General features: G+C 39.2%; 1 protein-coding gene across 1 annotated transcript in view; it reads left to right on the top strand.

Moving 5' to 3' along the window:
* The window catches only part of LOC134619291 (phospholipid-transporting ATPase ABCA1-like), a 172,160-nt gene that overhangs the window by 36,903 nt on the left and 120,039 nt on the right, over positions 1-15,218 (top strand). The window contains exons 13-15 of the mRNA XM_063465060.1: positions 91-267; positions 9,542-9,764; positions 14,204-14,425. Coding sequence (XP_063321130.1) covers positions 91-267; positions 9,542-9,764; positions 14,204-14,425 — 622 coding nt within the window. The remainder of the gene's footprint in view (positions 1-90; positions 268-9,541; positions 9,765-14,203; positions 14,426-15,218) is intronic.

Below are 15,218 nucleotides of genomic sequence, written 5' to 3'. Positions count from 1 at the left end.
TTATAATCTCAGGTAGTATTTCTGACCATTCTGGTTGTAGTTTACTTGCCCTTTGCTAAGACACATCATGGTCTGTCTTCTTTTAATAAGGTCATGGACTCCTGGAGCCAGAGACAACCCCTATAACGACCTGCGCTATATATGGGGAGGCTTCGCCTACCTGCAGGATATGATTGACCATGGCATTATACGGGCGCACACCTCAAAAACCCAACCACTGGGTGTTTTTGCCCAGCAAATGCCGTATCCTTGCTATGTGGATGACGCGTGAGTACAAAAGCATTGTTTTTTTCTTTTCTGTCAGCCTTGTAAATAGAGGAAGAGGGAAGAGAAATACAGCAACACAATGACTTTCCACTCTGTGCCACCACACAGTTAAGTCATGTTCTCCTCAGTCTCTAAGCCAAAACCTATCAGATTCCCCCTTGGAAAGCTGTTTAGTTCTATTTGTGTAACGTGCCATTTATTTATTTTATGTGTTTCCCTTCTGCTGTCACAGATCACAGATGTAGGCTCTAAGACGGGGAGCACCCTTAATTGTGTCATTGTTAAAAGTAAATAATGAAACTCTGAAATCTAAGAGTAAATGTAGTCATGAATTGATTTTCTGCAAGAGGGAGGAAACGAGTGAAACTTAGCGAGTGGAAAAGAGAGAGGCCAAACTATTGATTTTAGTCAAACCACAGGAAATTCCTGAATAGTTGGTGGATGCTGAATTATTTAAGCAACCACTTTGAATGCCTTCCTTTTTTGTACTTCCTTTTCAACAAAGTGAGCGTAGAGCAGCGCACGTCCAACACAGCTCCATTGCATGCAAGGATTGATAGCAGCCTCTGTGTTCTTGATGTATTTATTGATATCGCTGGCTTCTATCGTGTTTGATCATCCACCTGGGGACACAAACGATGTGGTATCACACTCAATCTTCTACGCCCATAATTTCCTCTGAGTCCAGGAAAAAAAAATCTCCTATTCGCAAAACATTATGATCCCCATTAATAAAGGAAAAACCCAGCAATGCCATCAAGAGAAAAGATAATTACCAGTGAGATTTAAGACCAACAACACAATACCCACACTTTCAGTAGACGCAAAGTTATTCTCGACCCATGGGCAAATGCATTTCCAGAAATTAGGAATCTAATTTTAAAGTATTATGTGGTTTGGGTAGCACAAAATTTTCAGTAAATCAACCTTCTGGGGGTTACAGGGAACATGAAAATGATGACTTCATATGTGGGCTGCCAATGTCTACGAGCCTGCTGTTGAAAAGTTGAAGAATATTGCCCTGCATGATGTGTTTGTCTCGGAGAAATGAGAAATAAAACAAAACAGAAACATTTTGCTGATAGGTGATTTAGTGTAAACTACTAAACCCAGTGGAAATGTTCATCTCAAAGGTGTATTGTCATTTAAGTTATCCATACTAAGCATTAAGGTTCATGTTTAACGCAAGCTTTAGAAATGCAGCTGGATAGTGTAGTGGTAAGACTCCACAGCTTTGAAGTGGGAATCACAAGTTCGATTCCCACCCTGTACCCAGTGAGGGTCCTGGCTAGACCCCCATGCTAAAATCAAGCCCTTGAATGGTGCGTCTTTGTCTGGAGCTCTACATGTTGTCATAATTGTTCTGCAACACATTGCATGAAAATAAAAACATTATGTTGCAGAATTTAAAAGCTAGTATGTCCCTGTACAGGGCTTTTGTTAATAAGGAGTCATTTTGGCCACAGGAGCTTAGTTATACTTTATGTACGTCCATCCACTGTAATCCATTTATAACAGTGCATTTCATGTATAGCCAAGCTTGAGCCTGACTTTACTTCAGTTGCTTTTCCACTTAAAACATCTTAAAAGTAGCATTATTTAATGAGGTTATCTTGCTAAACAAAGTGTTTGTTTTTGTAATAATAATCCAAAATACTGTGAAATAATCTTCTTTCAGTGGACAGAATTTTCCATGGACCTCCATACAGCCCTAACACGATTAGCATAGAGTATGTTTGTTTTCACTGGAACTATGGCAAGCCCAGGCAAAAGAAGGAACCACAAGACATCCCATTCCCAATCAGTTTTTGCAACTCCTATATTCCATACACTGTTGAACCCCTGGAATACAGCTTTGTTAGCACTAACCCTCCTAAACCGGTGCATTGACCATTATTGATTAGTCGCTCAACACTTTGGGCTCAAAATGTGGTCTTAAATATTTTATTATATTATATATTGTATACATGTGCTGCTAATGCTAACTGCTAACTAAAAGCCAAGGATCCAGAATTTGTTGCGCTGGCTGCTGGGCTCTGTGGGTTTTTGCAGCAGCTCTACCTGTTCTAGATGCACCTGCTCCTTGTCGTTTCTATCTCTGACTTTATGTCCTCTACAAGAGTTTGTTTTTTTGCTAGTTCTTCAGATGCTCAATAAAAACATGTATGCTAATTCATAACGAAGAAAGCTTTGTAGTGAAGACTGTCATTTCCAAAACACAGCGCTGTTGAAAAGGCTGTGGAAGTCCCTGTATTAAGCACGTAAACCTGTGACACAAAAATCACCAAACTCGGACGACCACAGACTGGAAAACGCTGGGTTGGCATGTAAAAGGGCATTTATTCCCTTCAAGGACCTGCAGTTCAAAAAAGCGCCCCTCCGACAGCCAAACCCATCTGTTCTCTGATTGGATTGTTACATTTGTGATTGACATGACATTGACCAATCAGATGAAAGGAAGAAAAATAGGGTCAAAATTCGTACTTGTAACTTGCAGGTGTTTTTTTGGCTAAGTTCACACACAAATCTTTTTTACGCACACACAAATTCTTTTTACACATACAAATCCTGATTTACAAGTACAAAACTGATTTACAAGTACAAAATATTTATGACCACATTTTGAGCCAATACAACACCACCCTCAAACAAGAGGACAGCTACACGCTGGATTTCACGTCATGAGCTCACATCATGAACAATAACAGCGAGGATCCAGCAGAACTGCAGTACCATTTATAACACTGTAAATGAAATATTAGCGTCAACACCAACAGTCCCATGAGTCCTTGCACTATTGGCCCCTCCCCTTAGACTCCAACAGTACTTTTTTCCCCTTTGGAGCAGCTTATAGTCTAAAGCTGTTCAAACTTTATAATTATCAAGCCATGTAATGTGTTTCAGAGCTCCCATTGGCACAAACATAAAGTGGGTGGGACTAAAGGACACAATGAGCATGTTTGGATGCAGTTAATGGCTTCCATCTTTGATATACAGCATTCTTTTATGATACAGAACCCGACTTTTCACTGAAAACGACACCGAGAACCACCAAGAATACAAAACCTGCAGATGGAAAATGACTCTACTTGTTTTTATCACTATAGTAACAACAGCTAGCAGATTTTATTTTTTAAGTTTGCTGTTAATCCGCAAAATAGAGCCACAATTTCCCTCTGGTCAGCTTTTTGTTGTGATCTTAAATTAGACAGTCATGGTGCAGCTTATTGGTACACATTGGCCTCTTTGCTTCAGCGGACATCTTCCTTAACAACAAAGGATTAATAATTACAGATGATAAAAAGGAGCCGTAAACCACAGCAGTACCCCCTCAGTCACTCCACCATTTACTCTTTCCTCTGCAGAGACATTTGGGCATTTCTATGAATTATTAACACTCGAAAACTGCTTTTTCTTTTATAAATAATAGAGAGTGAAATCACACAAAGGCAGATGCGCTTAGACACGGAGAGGCATGATGGGGAGGAACTTTGCTGGTAATTATTTTCATCGTGAACTGTGTGTTTCCAGGCAGAAAGAAGGAAAGGATGCTGCGCGTTTAGATGGTTATGGGCTAGAGCTATTATTTCTTATTTCTCATTTTAAAATGTTATTTAAAAAAAACATAGTTTTTAGATAAATCATGTCCTGTCCAGAAAGTAGTGCTCTCCACCTGGAAGGCATAAGATGCATTGTATAAATGTATGGCATAAAAAACACAGTTTTAAAGTACAATATGTTTTAGTGTTTAGTTTTTTATTCTTCACATTGGTGCTGATTTATTTTGTTAGTTCAGTCGCACATTTAAGCTTGAGTATATGATAGTAATACAACAGGAAATGTTATGACAACAGCCCAGGAAGCCGTTGCCAATGACATCATTAGTTTCTGTCAGACCGTATCGTCACTTTTTTATTATCTTTGTAGGTCTGCTTTTAATCTCACGTAAACAATATTTCTACTCCGCTGATAAACTTCAGCTAAGAAGCCAGTATTATCTGCACTGACCCCCAACCCTCATCATCAGACCTGCCTCGGAAATAATTTCCTTTTCGTGTCTCTCATTTCCTCCTCGTAGCTTTTGGCAGCGGCGCGCGCAACGAGCTACGAGCAATCTGGACTCCTTCAGCCACAGCTGACCCTGTTGGCATTTTGAAATTGAGATAACTAAACTGCATTAGCTTCCACTGTCTTCATATTCACACTGTGTACAGGACTGCAATGACAGTGCGGGATAAAGCCTGACCCCTGCGGGCTCTGATAGCACATAAACAGACCCTTTATCAGCGGCCTCTGAGCCATTGCACGCTCTTGAATCAGAGGCATGCCTTGTTTGGATCCTGAGGCTGTGCTCCCCATCAATAGGTCTTTCACATTCACATGGGTTTGATGTTAGATAATAGTGGCCGGCAGTGAACGTGCCAAATACGCAAGGATGTGTTGGGGAATACGCTTTTGTCCATCTTCAGTGGCTAATTAACCCGACGTGTGCACCGTTACTACTGAGAGTGCATGAAAAAGCCGAGCATAATTAGAACATCTGACGCTTGTAACAAGCAAAAATCTGCAATTGATGTTTTGTTTCATGTTTATAGTGTTTCTGTGCTGTGCAGCGACAAGCTGTATTAATGATATCAGAAAATATTCCCAGCATGACTCCCTGTACACTGAAAGAGCCTTTTGTCACCGCGGCTGAAAAGAAGCTTTTAATGCTGGATAGTGTAATTCCAGCTTCCCAAAAATCATTTCTCCCTGTTTACAGGGGATGGGGAACAGAAGGCGCATGTATTGATTTGGTCTCTAATACAAAATACAAAAAAAATACATCTGACAGCAGGATACTGAGGAACTTTCATTTTTTGCAAAAACTCTGTGCAGTGTGCAGAAATTGACATACTGGTTAAAACTATACCCCAGTTCCAGATGACAGTTTTGCTTAATGCTTTAAATATATGGTTGGCCCAGCATCAGACTGAAGCCCAGAGAGGGATGCTGCTTCAGCTGATCAATCTACTGTTCATTGAAGCCTCATCAGAAATGGTCTGAGTGGAAAAATTGCTGTGAAAAAGCAATTCTTAAGGAATGGAAACTGATGCCAAAATTATACAGCAAGTCTTATAGAGCAGCAGCTCCCACCCCCTGGGCCATGGACCGGTACCGGTCTGTGAGTCGTTTGATACCGGGCCGCGAGAGTTGAGGCTCGGGTGTGAAATTTATGGTTTTCAGGGTTTTTATTGGTTTTTGTCGTTACTTTTTATTGTTTTTATCGTTAACTCGGTTTCCCTGAGTCTTTTCCCTTGTGACTAAATCTTCTCTTTTTTGGTACCGGTACTGGTGTTATTTTGTTGTATTTATCCGCGACACCTTAAAGGCCGGTCCGTGAAAATATTGTCAGACATAAACCGGTCCATGGCACAAAAAAAGGTTGGGGAGCGCTGTTATTGAGGGATGAATCCAAATGTGAAATTTTTGGTGCAAACTATCATCAGTATGTACAGAGGAGGTACAATAACGGTGAGAGTGTGAGGGCGTCTGGTGGAGGCTTTCCCACAGTTTGGGGCTCCATTCCAACCAGCGATGTTAAAAATCTTGTCAAAATTGATGTTATTATGAAAGAAGGAAAGGGCTGACATATGGTGACCAATAAATTCTAAAAAGCATCAGATGATCCCCAACAGACTGCTAACGCACTTAAAGAAATGACATGCTACTAAAAGAATTTAGGCCATGTCAAAGAATTAAGGCGGTCACACCGAATATTGACTTTTAGGTTATTAGAATTGTACAAACTCCTTTGCCTCATATACTGTATTTGTTTCAATAAATTCCTGCACCCATTGCTATTTTCCTAGAAAAATATAAAAAATGGGGGGTAGCTCAAGACTGCTCTTTAATTAAAAAAAGACGTATTTTTACCCTATGCACTGTGTAAAACACCACTCCTTGCTGTTCTTTATTTTCTTGTATTAAAAGCATTCATCCAAACAAATCAGCACTTAGGGCAGTCAAATTGCAGCTTTCAAACGTGTTTGTTGACAGTGTTTTAGAAAAATCACCGGGAATAGAAGAAGCAATTAGTTTGAACCACCCCCAAAAGATTGCATTTTATTTCATTCCTGAGTGGGAATGCTGCAAATCATGTATTCCCACAAATATACAAATATACAGGCATTTGAAAGTGTGCAAACTCCTCTTCAGTGTGTTTAGTAAATTTGCAAAATTATTAAATTTATTCTGATGCTTTGCTGTGACTCCACATATGTTGTTGACTGAGTATATTTTAAAAATGTATATTATAAATTTTTAAAAGGCACACAGCTTTGGATATAACATCCTGTGGTTCACACTCAATCATCCCACTGCCACAAACTTCCAGGAGCTCTCTGTAGAAATGTCTGATGAAATTGTTGCAAAGGATAGGTCAGGGAAAGAATATAAACCCATTTCTATGTCTTGTAGTGTTCCCAGGAGCACAGTGGCTTCAGTAATTGTGAACTGAAAGAAGTTTGAAACCATCCAGACTCCACCTTGGGTTAGCTATTTGGCCAAAGTGAGTAAGCAAGCAAGAAGGGCCTTGGTCAAGAGGCCAGTGGTCTCTCTAATAGTGCTTCACAAGTCCTCTGCAGAGATGGGAGACCTGCCAGAATTATGACCATCTCAGCAGCACTCCATCAGACCTCTATGGCAGTAGTAGCTAGTTGGAAAGCACTTTTAAGACAAGGACATACAATGACCCACTTTGAGTGTGCCAACAGTGAAATCTGTCTGAGAACATGAGCAAAAAGATTCTTTGGTGAGATTACATGAGTGCTGACCTCTTGGAAAGTCATCACCTGGCTGCTTCCATCCCTCCACTGAACCATCCTGGTGGTGTTTTGTGGGTGATTACAACTAAACACAGACCGACACATAAGGAACATCTGCTCTGGTGTGCAGGCTGAGACTGGGACGATGGTTCAGAGCACACATTAGTTAGTGCACATTACAAGGAAGCAAACCCGCAGACTAATATAATATGGATAAATCTAAAACTATAAAATATAAAAAAGAATCAGTAGCACTTTAAAATAATGTCACACTATTAAGCATTATTAAGGTATTAGGAAGCGCTTAATTCAGCATTTATTTAGCATTACGCCTCCTTAGTATGCCATTTAAAAATGCTGATATATTATTATGACTATGATTATGATTAGGATAGTATTAAATGGCATACTAAGGAGGAGTAATGCTAAATAAATGATGATCTTAGAAATACATTTTTACTTAGTGTGAACATGATCCACCTTAAATTTTATTTATTTGATATATTGATTTATACTTGTCACAAGTCTTAGTTTCTTTCTTTCTTTTTTCTTTTAAATATTTGATATTTAGTATTATGAAATCAGCACATCACCATCAGTTGTTATCATCTTTAATACTTTAGTCTTTCTCTAAAAGAAGACGGATTTTAAAATTGTATGTTTTGTAAGTCTAATACATAAATTGGTAATGCAATTCTGCTTTTCTGTGTCTGATCTTGCTGTTAAAAATGAAAAACAGCATGCATTTACATTCTCTTTGTGTCAGAACATAGATAGGTATTTTTTAAAATTGTGTTAGCTTAAAAGTAATCCATATTTAGAAATATAAACCCGTTTTCTTCAATGAATTTCTCAGTTGAATGAATTTAACAGTATACCTTTTTCTTTCTTTTTTTTTTTTCTACTATAGTTCTCTATTCTCCCGGGAGGCTGTGCTCTACTATCTCTCGATTTACTGAGAAATCAGTCTTCTAGCTTTCCTAAATTTAGGTCAGCCTGCCAATGTAATGGGAGCCCCGTAACACAGACCTGCCTGGAGTTCTATTACTTAAGCAAGTTTGATCGATCCGCAAATGTATAATTCAAAAGCATCTGGTGGCAAGGTTGTCAGTGTCAGACACAGTGTGCATGACTGATTTCTCTCCCTCCGGTGTGAGAAGTCACAGAAGGAGTTAACTCATGCAGACTGTCAGCTGTTACAGAGATGTTAGGGTAGAATCGGGAGCAGATAATGCCTGAATTAGTATTCAGCTTGATGCACTCGCTACTTGAGGCTGCTTACCTCCCTAGAAAAGGTGCTAATGTATCAATTTGCTCAGTGTATTGATTCTGTGATCTCCTCAAGTGGAATTTTTGGGGTTCAAAGAAGAGATTTTATTTATGTAATCTTATATAGGATTTTGGATTTAGTTGCTCTGGTGTCTGAGCCTCTTGAAACTCTGTGTCAACCAATCCTTTCCTGCAGCGTTCCAGACCTCGTTTGAAAAATGATCCATCCCACGAGGGCAAGCGAGCATCCTCAAAAAGCAAGCGTGTCTCTCTTTCTCTCTCTCTCTGTCGTTCAGGCTCTCGTGTAGCAGAGCTTCCTTCACGGTTTAAACGCTTATTTTTATTAAGTGTCCAGAACTTTTACACAAGTTTGTGAAATGTCGTCATAGAAAAAAAAAGGAAATAAATACAGGTTTAAGAAAACAATTAGCAGCTGTTTGAAAATTGAAAGCAAGACAGAAATGATATATTCAAAATCACCTCTTCAACAGCACTTATGCAGAGCTAACTAGCAATTAAGTGAAGTACTTGTTTGAGGTAAGTGTTCGAACTTGGCAAGTCTTAAAAATAACTTGTCAGGACTCACAGGAGATATTTATTCTAAAGCAGCTCCGTGCTCTCAAACACAGCACGTTCACTTTGTGCTTCATCCATTCATCTGTGCTCAGCGCTGCTTTGCTTGCATTACATCCTCAATATTTATGGAATGCAAACACAAGCGGTGTGTAGAGTTTATACTTTGTCAGAATGTATTTGATATCTCTCCTTCACTGTCTAATAAAGCAAAGGAAGCACTTTGTTATATTGGCAGTGGGGAAGATATTGACATGGCATTTTGGTGGCATTATAGAGCCGGTTTAATATCCCCTTATTGTGTTGTAACAGCATCAAATCATACATCATCTCTGGCATGAGGTGAAGCACTAAATGCCCAATTGAGCTGATGCACCAAGTTTATAAAAGGTTAGCTCAGCGTAAAAATGAAAACACCTCAAAGGTATTGAGCCAGGGTGTAACATAAGTTAAAATTTGAAAAGTAGGTGGAGAATAAATAAAACAAAATGTATATTGTGTAAAAAAGCATCTGGACATCGCTTCGTGCATGGAGAATGAGTAATTGTGAAGAATGTCCATTATGCAGTCCTCTTGTAGCGTAGTAGTAGGTCTGATGTTCTTTGTTCGTTCTCTCCTGTACCCAGCTTCGTTCAGAGCATTGGAAGCATTCTCCCCATGTTCCTGATACTGGCCTTCATGGACACCGTGTCCATGACCATCAAGGCTTTGGTGCTGGAGAAGGAACTCCGGCTCAAGGAAGTACTGCGCGCTGTTGGTGTGCAGAATAGCGCTCTTTGGCTTTCAGTGTTCATAGAGAACATCGTTCTACTAACCGTTCCCTGTGCGCTCATAAGTGTCATGGTTAAGGTCAGTAGAAAGGAGTCGCTCGGTGAAAAGCAGCCAAACACAAAGCATACGATGTATTAAAACACTATAATTTCACAGTGCTGCTACGTCAGACCAAGAAAAAATACACATCCAGTAAACTTACTGTCCTTTATCACAAGTTTTCAGGTCACAACATTGTTTATGCTTTGTGTTTTGCTAAGCCCGCCGTTGTTAATCAGAACGAATTGCCGTGCACAGAATCAAATCACGACGGATGATTCTTGGATGATTAGGCCTCTCCTGCTAATGAAATCAGCACGCAACAGAATCATGCCAGATGTATTTAGCTGTATTTTCCTGTAAATTCAAGATGTAATCGTGGCCTGCTTTTAATCTGAGAAGTGAATTTTAATCATTCGCCTAGAAAATCGATATTTACTCTTTTTTTGCCACTTGGATGTTGCACGCTAATTTTACATGACATTTAATTTTAACTGTAAGGGGAGGGTGAGGGTAGTACCTGATAAATACCTGATGGACCAGTGTGGACCACACTATTCTTTGCAGCCCTGTATCTGGACAGCTAAGACAAATTAGAATAAGTAATACTAAAAGCTGGCCTCCTGTGCTTACTAAACAAAACTGCATTCCTCGGATAGAATTTGAAAGAACAGCAGAGATAGCGCCGCTTTATATAGTTTAATTATTTAACAGTATTTACTGTATCTGATATTCTGCCAGCCATCTAACACATTTGTAATGAAAACAGCAGTACAATCGAGTAGTGTACCTCTGCACTGCAGAGCTCCTGATGTATAATGAATTGTAAGTTTAATCATCAGGTAGGTGTAACATCACGAGTCAAAAACAAAAAGAAGCTGCTGTTATTCCCAAAGAGAGGGTAAAGAAACAATAGGCATGCACGATTATGTCTTTCTTTGTTAGCAAATATCTAAATATGAGAAATAAAAATAGTTGTTTGACTCCACATCTATTGATCTCGTGCAGACTCACTGGTTGCTTATCAGTGTGAGCCATCCACAGCTTGAAAAAATCTGTTAGGAAATAAGAAGAAATCAGTGTTATCATAAAAAAGGAGGCCGTTCACGTCTTTGATGGCGCACAATGGCAGCAGCGCCGTTGTTGGTCTCCTTTAGATAGAGCGTGTTCTTCAACAACCCCTTGTTTTGTAGGCGTAGTTAATGAAATAAAAAAGGATGGTTATTTAAGATTGGCCTAATCAATTTTTGCAGTTTAATTGGAAAATGTGGCTGGTAAATAAAAAGTGATATTTGAACAGCTGGGTGAAATGTAATTTCCCATCAGCCTAATGTGTTTGCAAGCCATCAACAATTTGTAAACATTAATAACAATAAATTGAGTTAGTCGAGTGCCTTGGAGGAGCAACTGCACGCGGGATGTGTATTCAGATCACAGGCCCATTCTAAATGATAATTTCACAGCCATTTTCAGCACATTAATAATAATAGCAAATCAAATGGTAATTATCATAAGGCTGTATCTGGATTAGGTGTGACAACAACCGGTTTTGTCATCTGCACCTGAGTCCTCTGTCATTTTACACTTGTTTCCTCTTTCATTACGGAGGAAGTAATGCGTTTACCGTTTGGCATCCAGATGGATGTATTTACACACTTGGCTCTTATCTGAAATCAGCTGAATCAAGTTGTTTATTTGATGAGATTTTGGGCTACTAAAACTAACACCGATCAGCGCGAATCAGTACACATTTACTCTCCCGAGCAGTGTATTGTTCTTGTTCCGATAATACGAAATCACCTTCCAAAATGTTTTGGCGTGTTTGCGCTCGGTCATTAAAACTGGATTAATTTGTTGTGCAGAAGAGCTGAAAAAAAGAGAGCAAAGAGACCACCTTCACAGTCGGAAAGGCCACTGATATCTGATTAATAACTCGGGCACACACAACAAAATAAATAAAAAGTAAAACTACTTGTTAAAGTGCGAGTGGTGAAACATGACTCTTAAATGTACTTTTATTTCATTCTCCGTTATATAATTCCCTTGTTGATTAGCAATCTAAATACAAAACCTGTGTTAAAAACATATAGAGCTTTTATATGATAAACTAGCAGTAGCAATTAACATGAAAAACATACGAACTTATACATTACTGCTGCAAAAAAGGATTTTATTACATTAAATATAACTTCAAAATTTTCTCAATGAAAATTGTAAATGCAGCATTTTTACTTAAATCTCGCAATGTTCAATTTTTCACTTTAACGTGGTTTTTTTTCAGGTTCTGGAGTAAAAAATGTAACAAATGTATTTCATCTACAAAAATAAGTACTTAGTGTGAAAAGCTGTTCTTTAGCTGTTGTTTTAGCCCCTTTCAGGTCATTGTTTTGGTTTAATGCCTTGCAGTTTGCTTTGCAGTCTTGCTGCTTTCATGCAATCATTTATAACTGCAGGCAGCTGCATTCAGCAAAAAGAAGAATAAAACCCTGTATTCTTCATTTCTAGCACCAACACCGATTTAGTTTTTGAATGTTGGTTTTACATTCATTGTTCAATTTTCAATAACCCAGTGTTGACTAAAAAGTTAGCTGTATAGACTTAAAAGTTGAGATTGTCCACAGACTGCATATAATAAAAGAACGAAGCCTCTTCTTAAACATTTTGACCATCGCCATCTTGGTTTTTTTGACACGCAAGCAGTCCTGTGTTGCCAAAACATCCAATCGCAAAGCATACCCTGCTTTGTCCTGTGTTTTACCCTAAATATCACCATCATTTATAAGAATATATATAAGACTTTAAACTTATTTCAAAAACATTGAGAGTTTTCAGTAAGGTCATAAATGAGTTGTATAGGATTTTCTCATAGACCTAGATAATTTATAGCATACAGTTTGTAGTATTGTCAGTGTCGTTGTTTCCACTGCCCCCCAGCTGGATAAGCGATGCTAATTTAACTCAGAAAAAAAAATCCACCCAACAAGCCAAAAAAGCCATCTAGTTTCCCTTCTTCATCTAGTTGAGTCATGTCTGGCAGAAGGCCACGTGTGACCTCTTCACTGGAAAAGGGAAATGACAAGAGCTTGTAATGGAAATCTTCAAGGGACCGTTATTACACGCAGTATGAGGAGCAGTACATTCAATCCAAGCTTCAAAGAATAAATGGGTGAACGCTTGCATGACATTTTTGTCACCGACCCTCGCGTGACCCCGCCCTTCCACACAGCTCACAACTTATCACTTTCCAGCGCTGACCTTTCTATATCAGCCACTTCTTAGAATTTGACTTGCGCAGTGACTAGATTGACTTTTTCTTATTTAGAAATTATTTTTTTTACACTTTAAGGACATTTTGCTTGCACACAATGAGCAAAACATAAAAATATTTACCTGATTAATGTATAATATTAAAGTAGAATTGATTATTCAAAAAATTAATGCTATTTACGTAGAAGTCACAAAGTATGCATATTTAAGAAAATGAAAAAAATGGAATATTATCACCAAATGAGTGTTTTTATCCAGTTACTGTGCAGATTTAACACCAGATTTAAGTGTCTGGGCTGGGCTGGCTTCTCTCCACCTTTCAGGTTCCTCCGTTCGCTGGGAAGCTCCCTCCCCTTATACATGACTTTAGCCTGGATCTACTCTGTCGCCATGATCATTAAGGGTATCGTCGTAGAGAAAGAAGCCAGGCTTAAGGAGACAATGAGGATCATGGGCTTGAGAAGCGACATCTATTGGCTGAGCTGGGCAGTTTCCAGTGTGCTGCTGCTGGCTGTCAGCTCTCTCCTCCTTACCCTTATACTCAAGGTGATTCCACAATGATTAAACAATGATTCACTGAGGAGGACCCACAACTACTTTTAGAGAGTTTGGTTTTTTTTTTGCTCATCATGAACTCCTGAAGGTTGTGTTTAAACTCACAGAGTTGTTAATCAGGAGTGAAACCTAAGCACTAAAAGAAGATAATTTTACTGTGATGCTAACACAAGTTCATTTAGGCCGTCTAAATGTAGAAGCTCTATAATGAACAATCGTACAACTCCCTCAAACGGCGTCCTCTGTAAAGATGTGAATCGTAATTGCATTTGTTACAATAGCACCATTATCCCAAGAGTTCAAGTGGCTCTTTGAATTAAATTTTGGCGAAGAAATCAGCATCACTGCGTACTGAGGGAGTCTGGTTAATTTGCGAGGAGCTCTCTAAAATTAGACAAGGGTCCTCCTTCAAAGTGGCAGAGTGAAAGAGTGACATGTTTAGGGATTTTTTAGATTATGTTATACAATATACAGTCAGCTGAAAAAATATGCCCGAGGATCGTCAAACAGCTTTCACTCTGAATCCTCCTGCTTGCTTGATTCTGCAGTGATAACCTCCTGGATTCTCCACAAATCTGTTTGTTATTGGATATCAAATTACATGTTTACTTTCCTCTGTTATTTTCCCCCACTCTCACTCAATTCTTTTCACACAGTACGGCAAAATCCTCCAATACAGCGACCCCTCTGTGATCTTTGTCTTCCTCCTGGTGTTCTGCGTGGCCACCATCTCTCAGTGCTTCTTCATTAGCGTCTTCTTCTCTAAGGCCAACTTAGCAGCGGCGTGCGGTGGCCTCATCTACTTTGTCCTCTACCTGCCGCACGTCCTCTGCTACGCCTGGAGGGACGTGATGGGTTTCGGGGCCAAGGTTGCTGTGGTAAGACCGTCTTTAGCTGACACAGTTTTTAATATCTCCCCCTGCTGTTATCATACATGAGGGCTGACTGTACTCTGAATTATATTCCCAGGTTGTGTTTTCTCTCCACTATAATCACACCGTGTCAGTCAGAGTTGCTTGTTTTTAAAAGAAATCTCGCTCTTATGCCTTTTAAATCCAAAAAGAAATAACTTTGACTTCACTGGTGCAGCTTGTTATGAAAGGAAGTTTTTTTTCGTCTCCCGATAATAAGGTGCGAGCCTTCAAGATGAATTAAAGGGTCCAGTGACATTAAAATTACTACAAATTGCATTTATTGTCCATAATGTGACAGTGAATTGTTTGCTGTTTGTTGAGGCTGACGTATTTCGCACAATACTGAAGATTTCTTTATAAAACAAACAAAAAAAAACAACGGGCATGCTCAAGTGACAGAAACATGAAACGTTTACCTGAAAGAAGAGACGAGGCAGACACACACTAAGGAAGTTGTTGATTTTTCTCCCGTCCTCAAAGGGATAAAGATAAATTGTGTACCATTGCTCAACTTTCAGTGTAGCCTTTCTGCATGACCTTTATGGTAGCGCTGGTATCATTTGTCCTCGAGCTGTCTTTTGCAGACAAAGGCATGCAATATCTTGAATCTTCATTGCAGCGTGTGCAAGTGCGTCTTCACAGAATTTTAATCAAGCCCGCCTTTTCTTTCATGTCACTTCGAGCGATGCGGTACCAGCCGTGGGTGGCCGGTCTTGTGTATCGTAGTTATCAATTTTTTGACATGGCGGCAATCAAT

The sequence above is a fragment of the Pelmatolapia mariae genome, linkage group LG3_W (genome assembly GCF_036321145.2).
Source record: "Pelmatolapia mariae isolate MD_Pm_ZW linkage group LG3_W, Pm_UMD_F_2, whole genome shotgun sequence".
NCBI lineage: Eukaryota > Metazoa > Chordata > Actinopteri > Cichliformes > Cichlidae > Pelmatolapia > Pelmatolapia mariae.
This window is presented reverse-complemented; position numbering and strand designations above follow the sequence as displayed.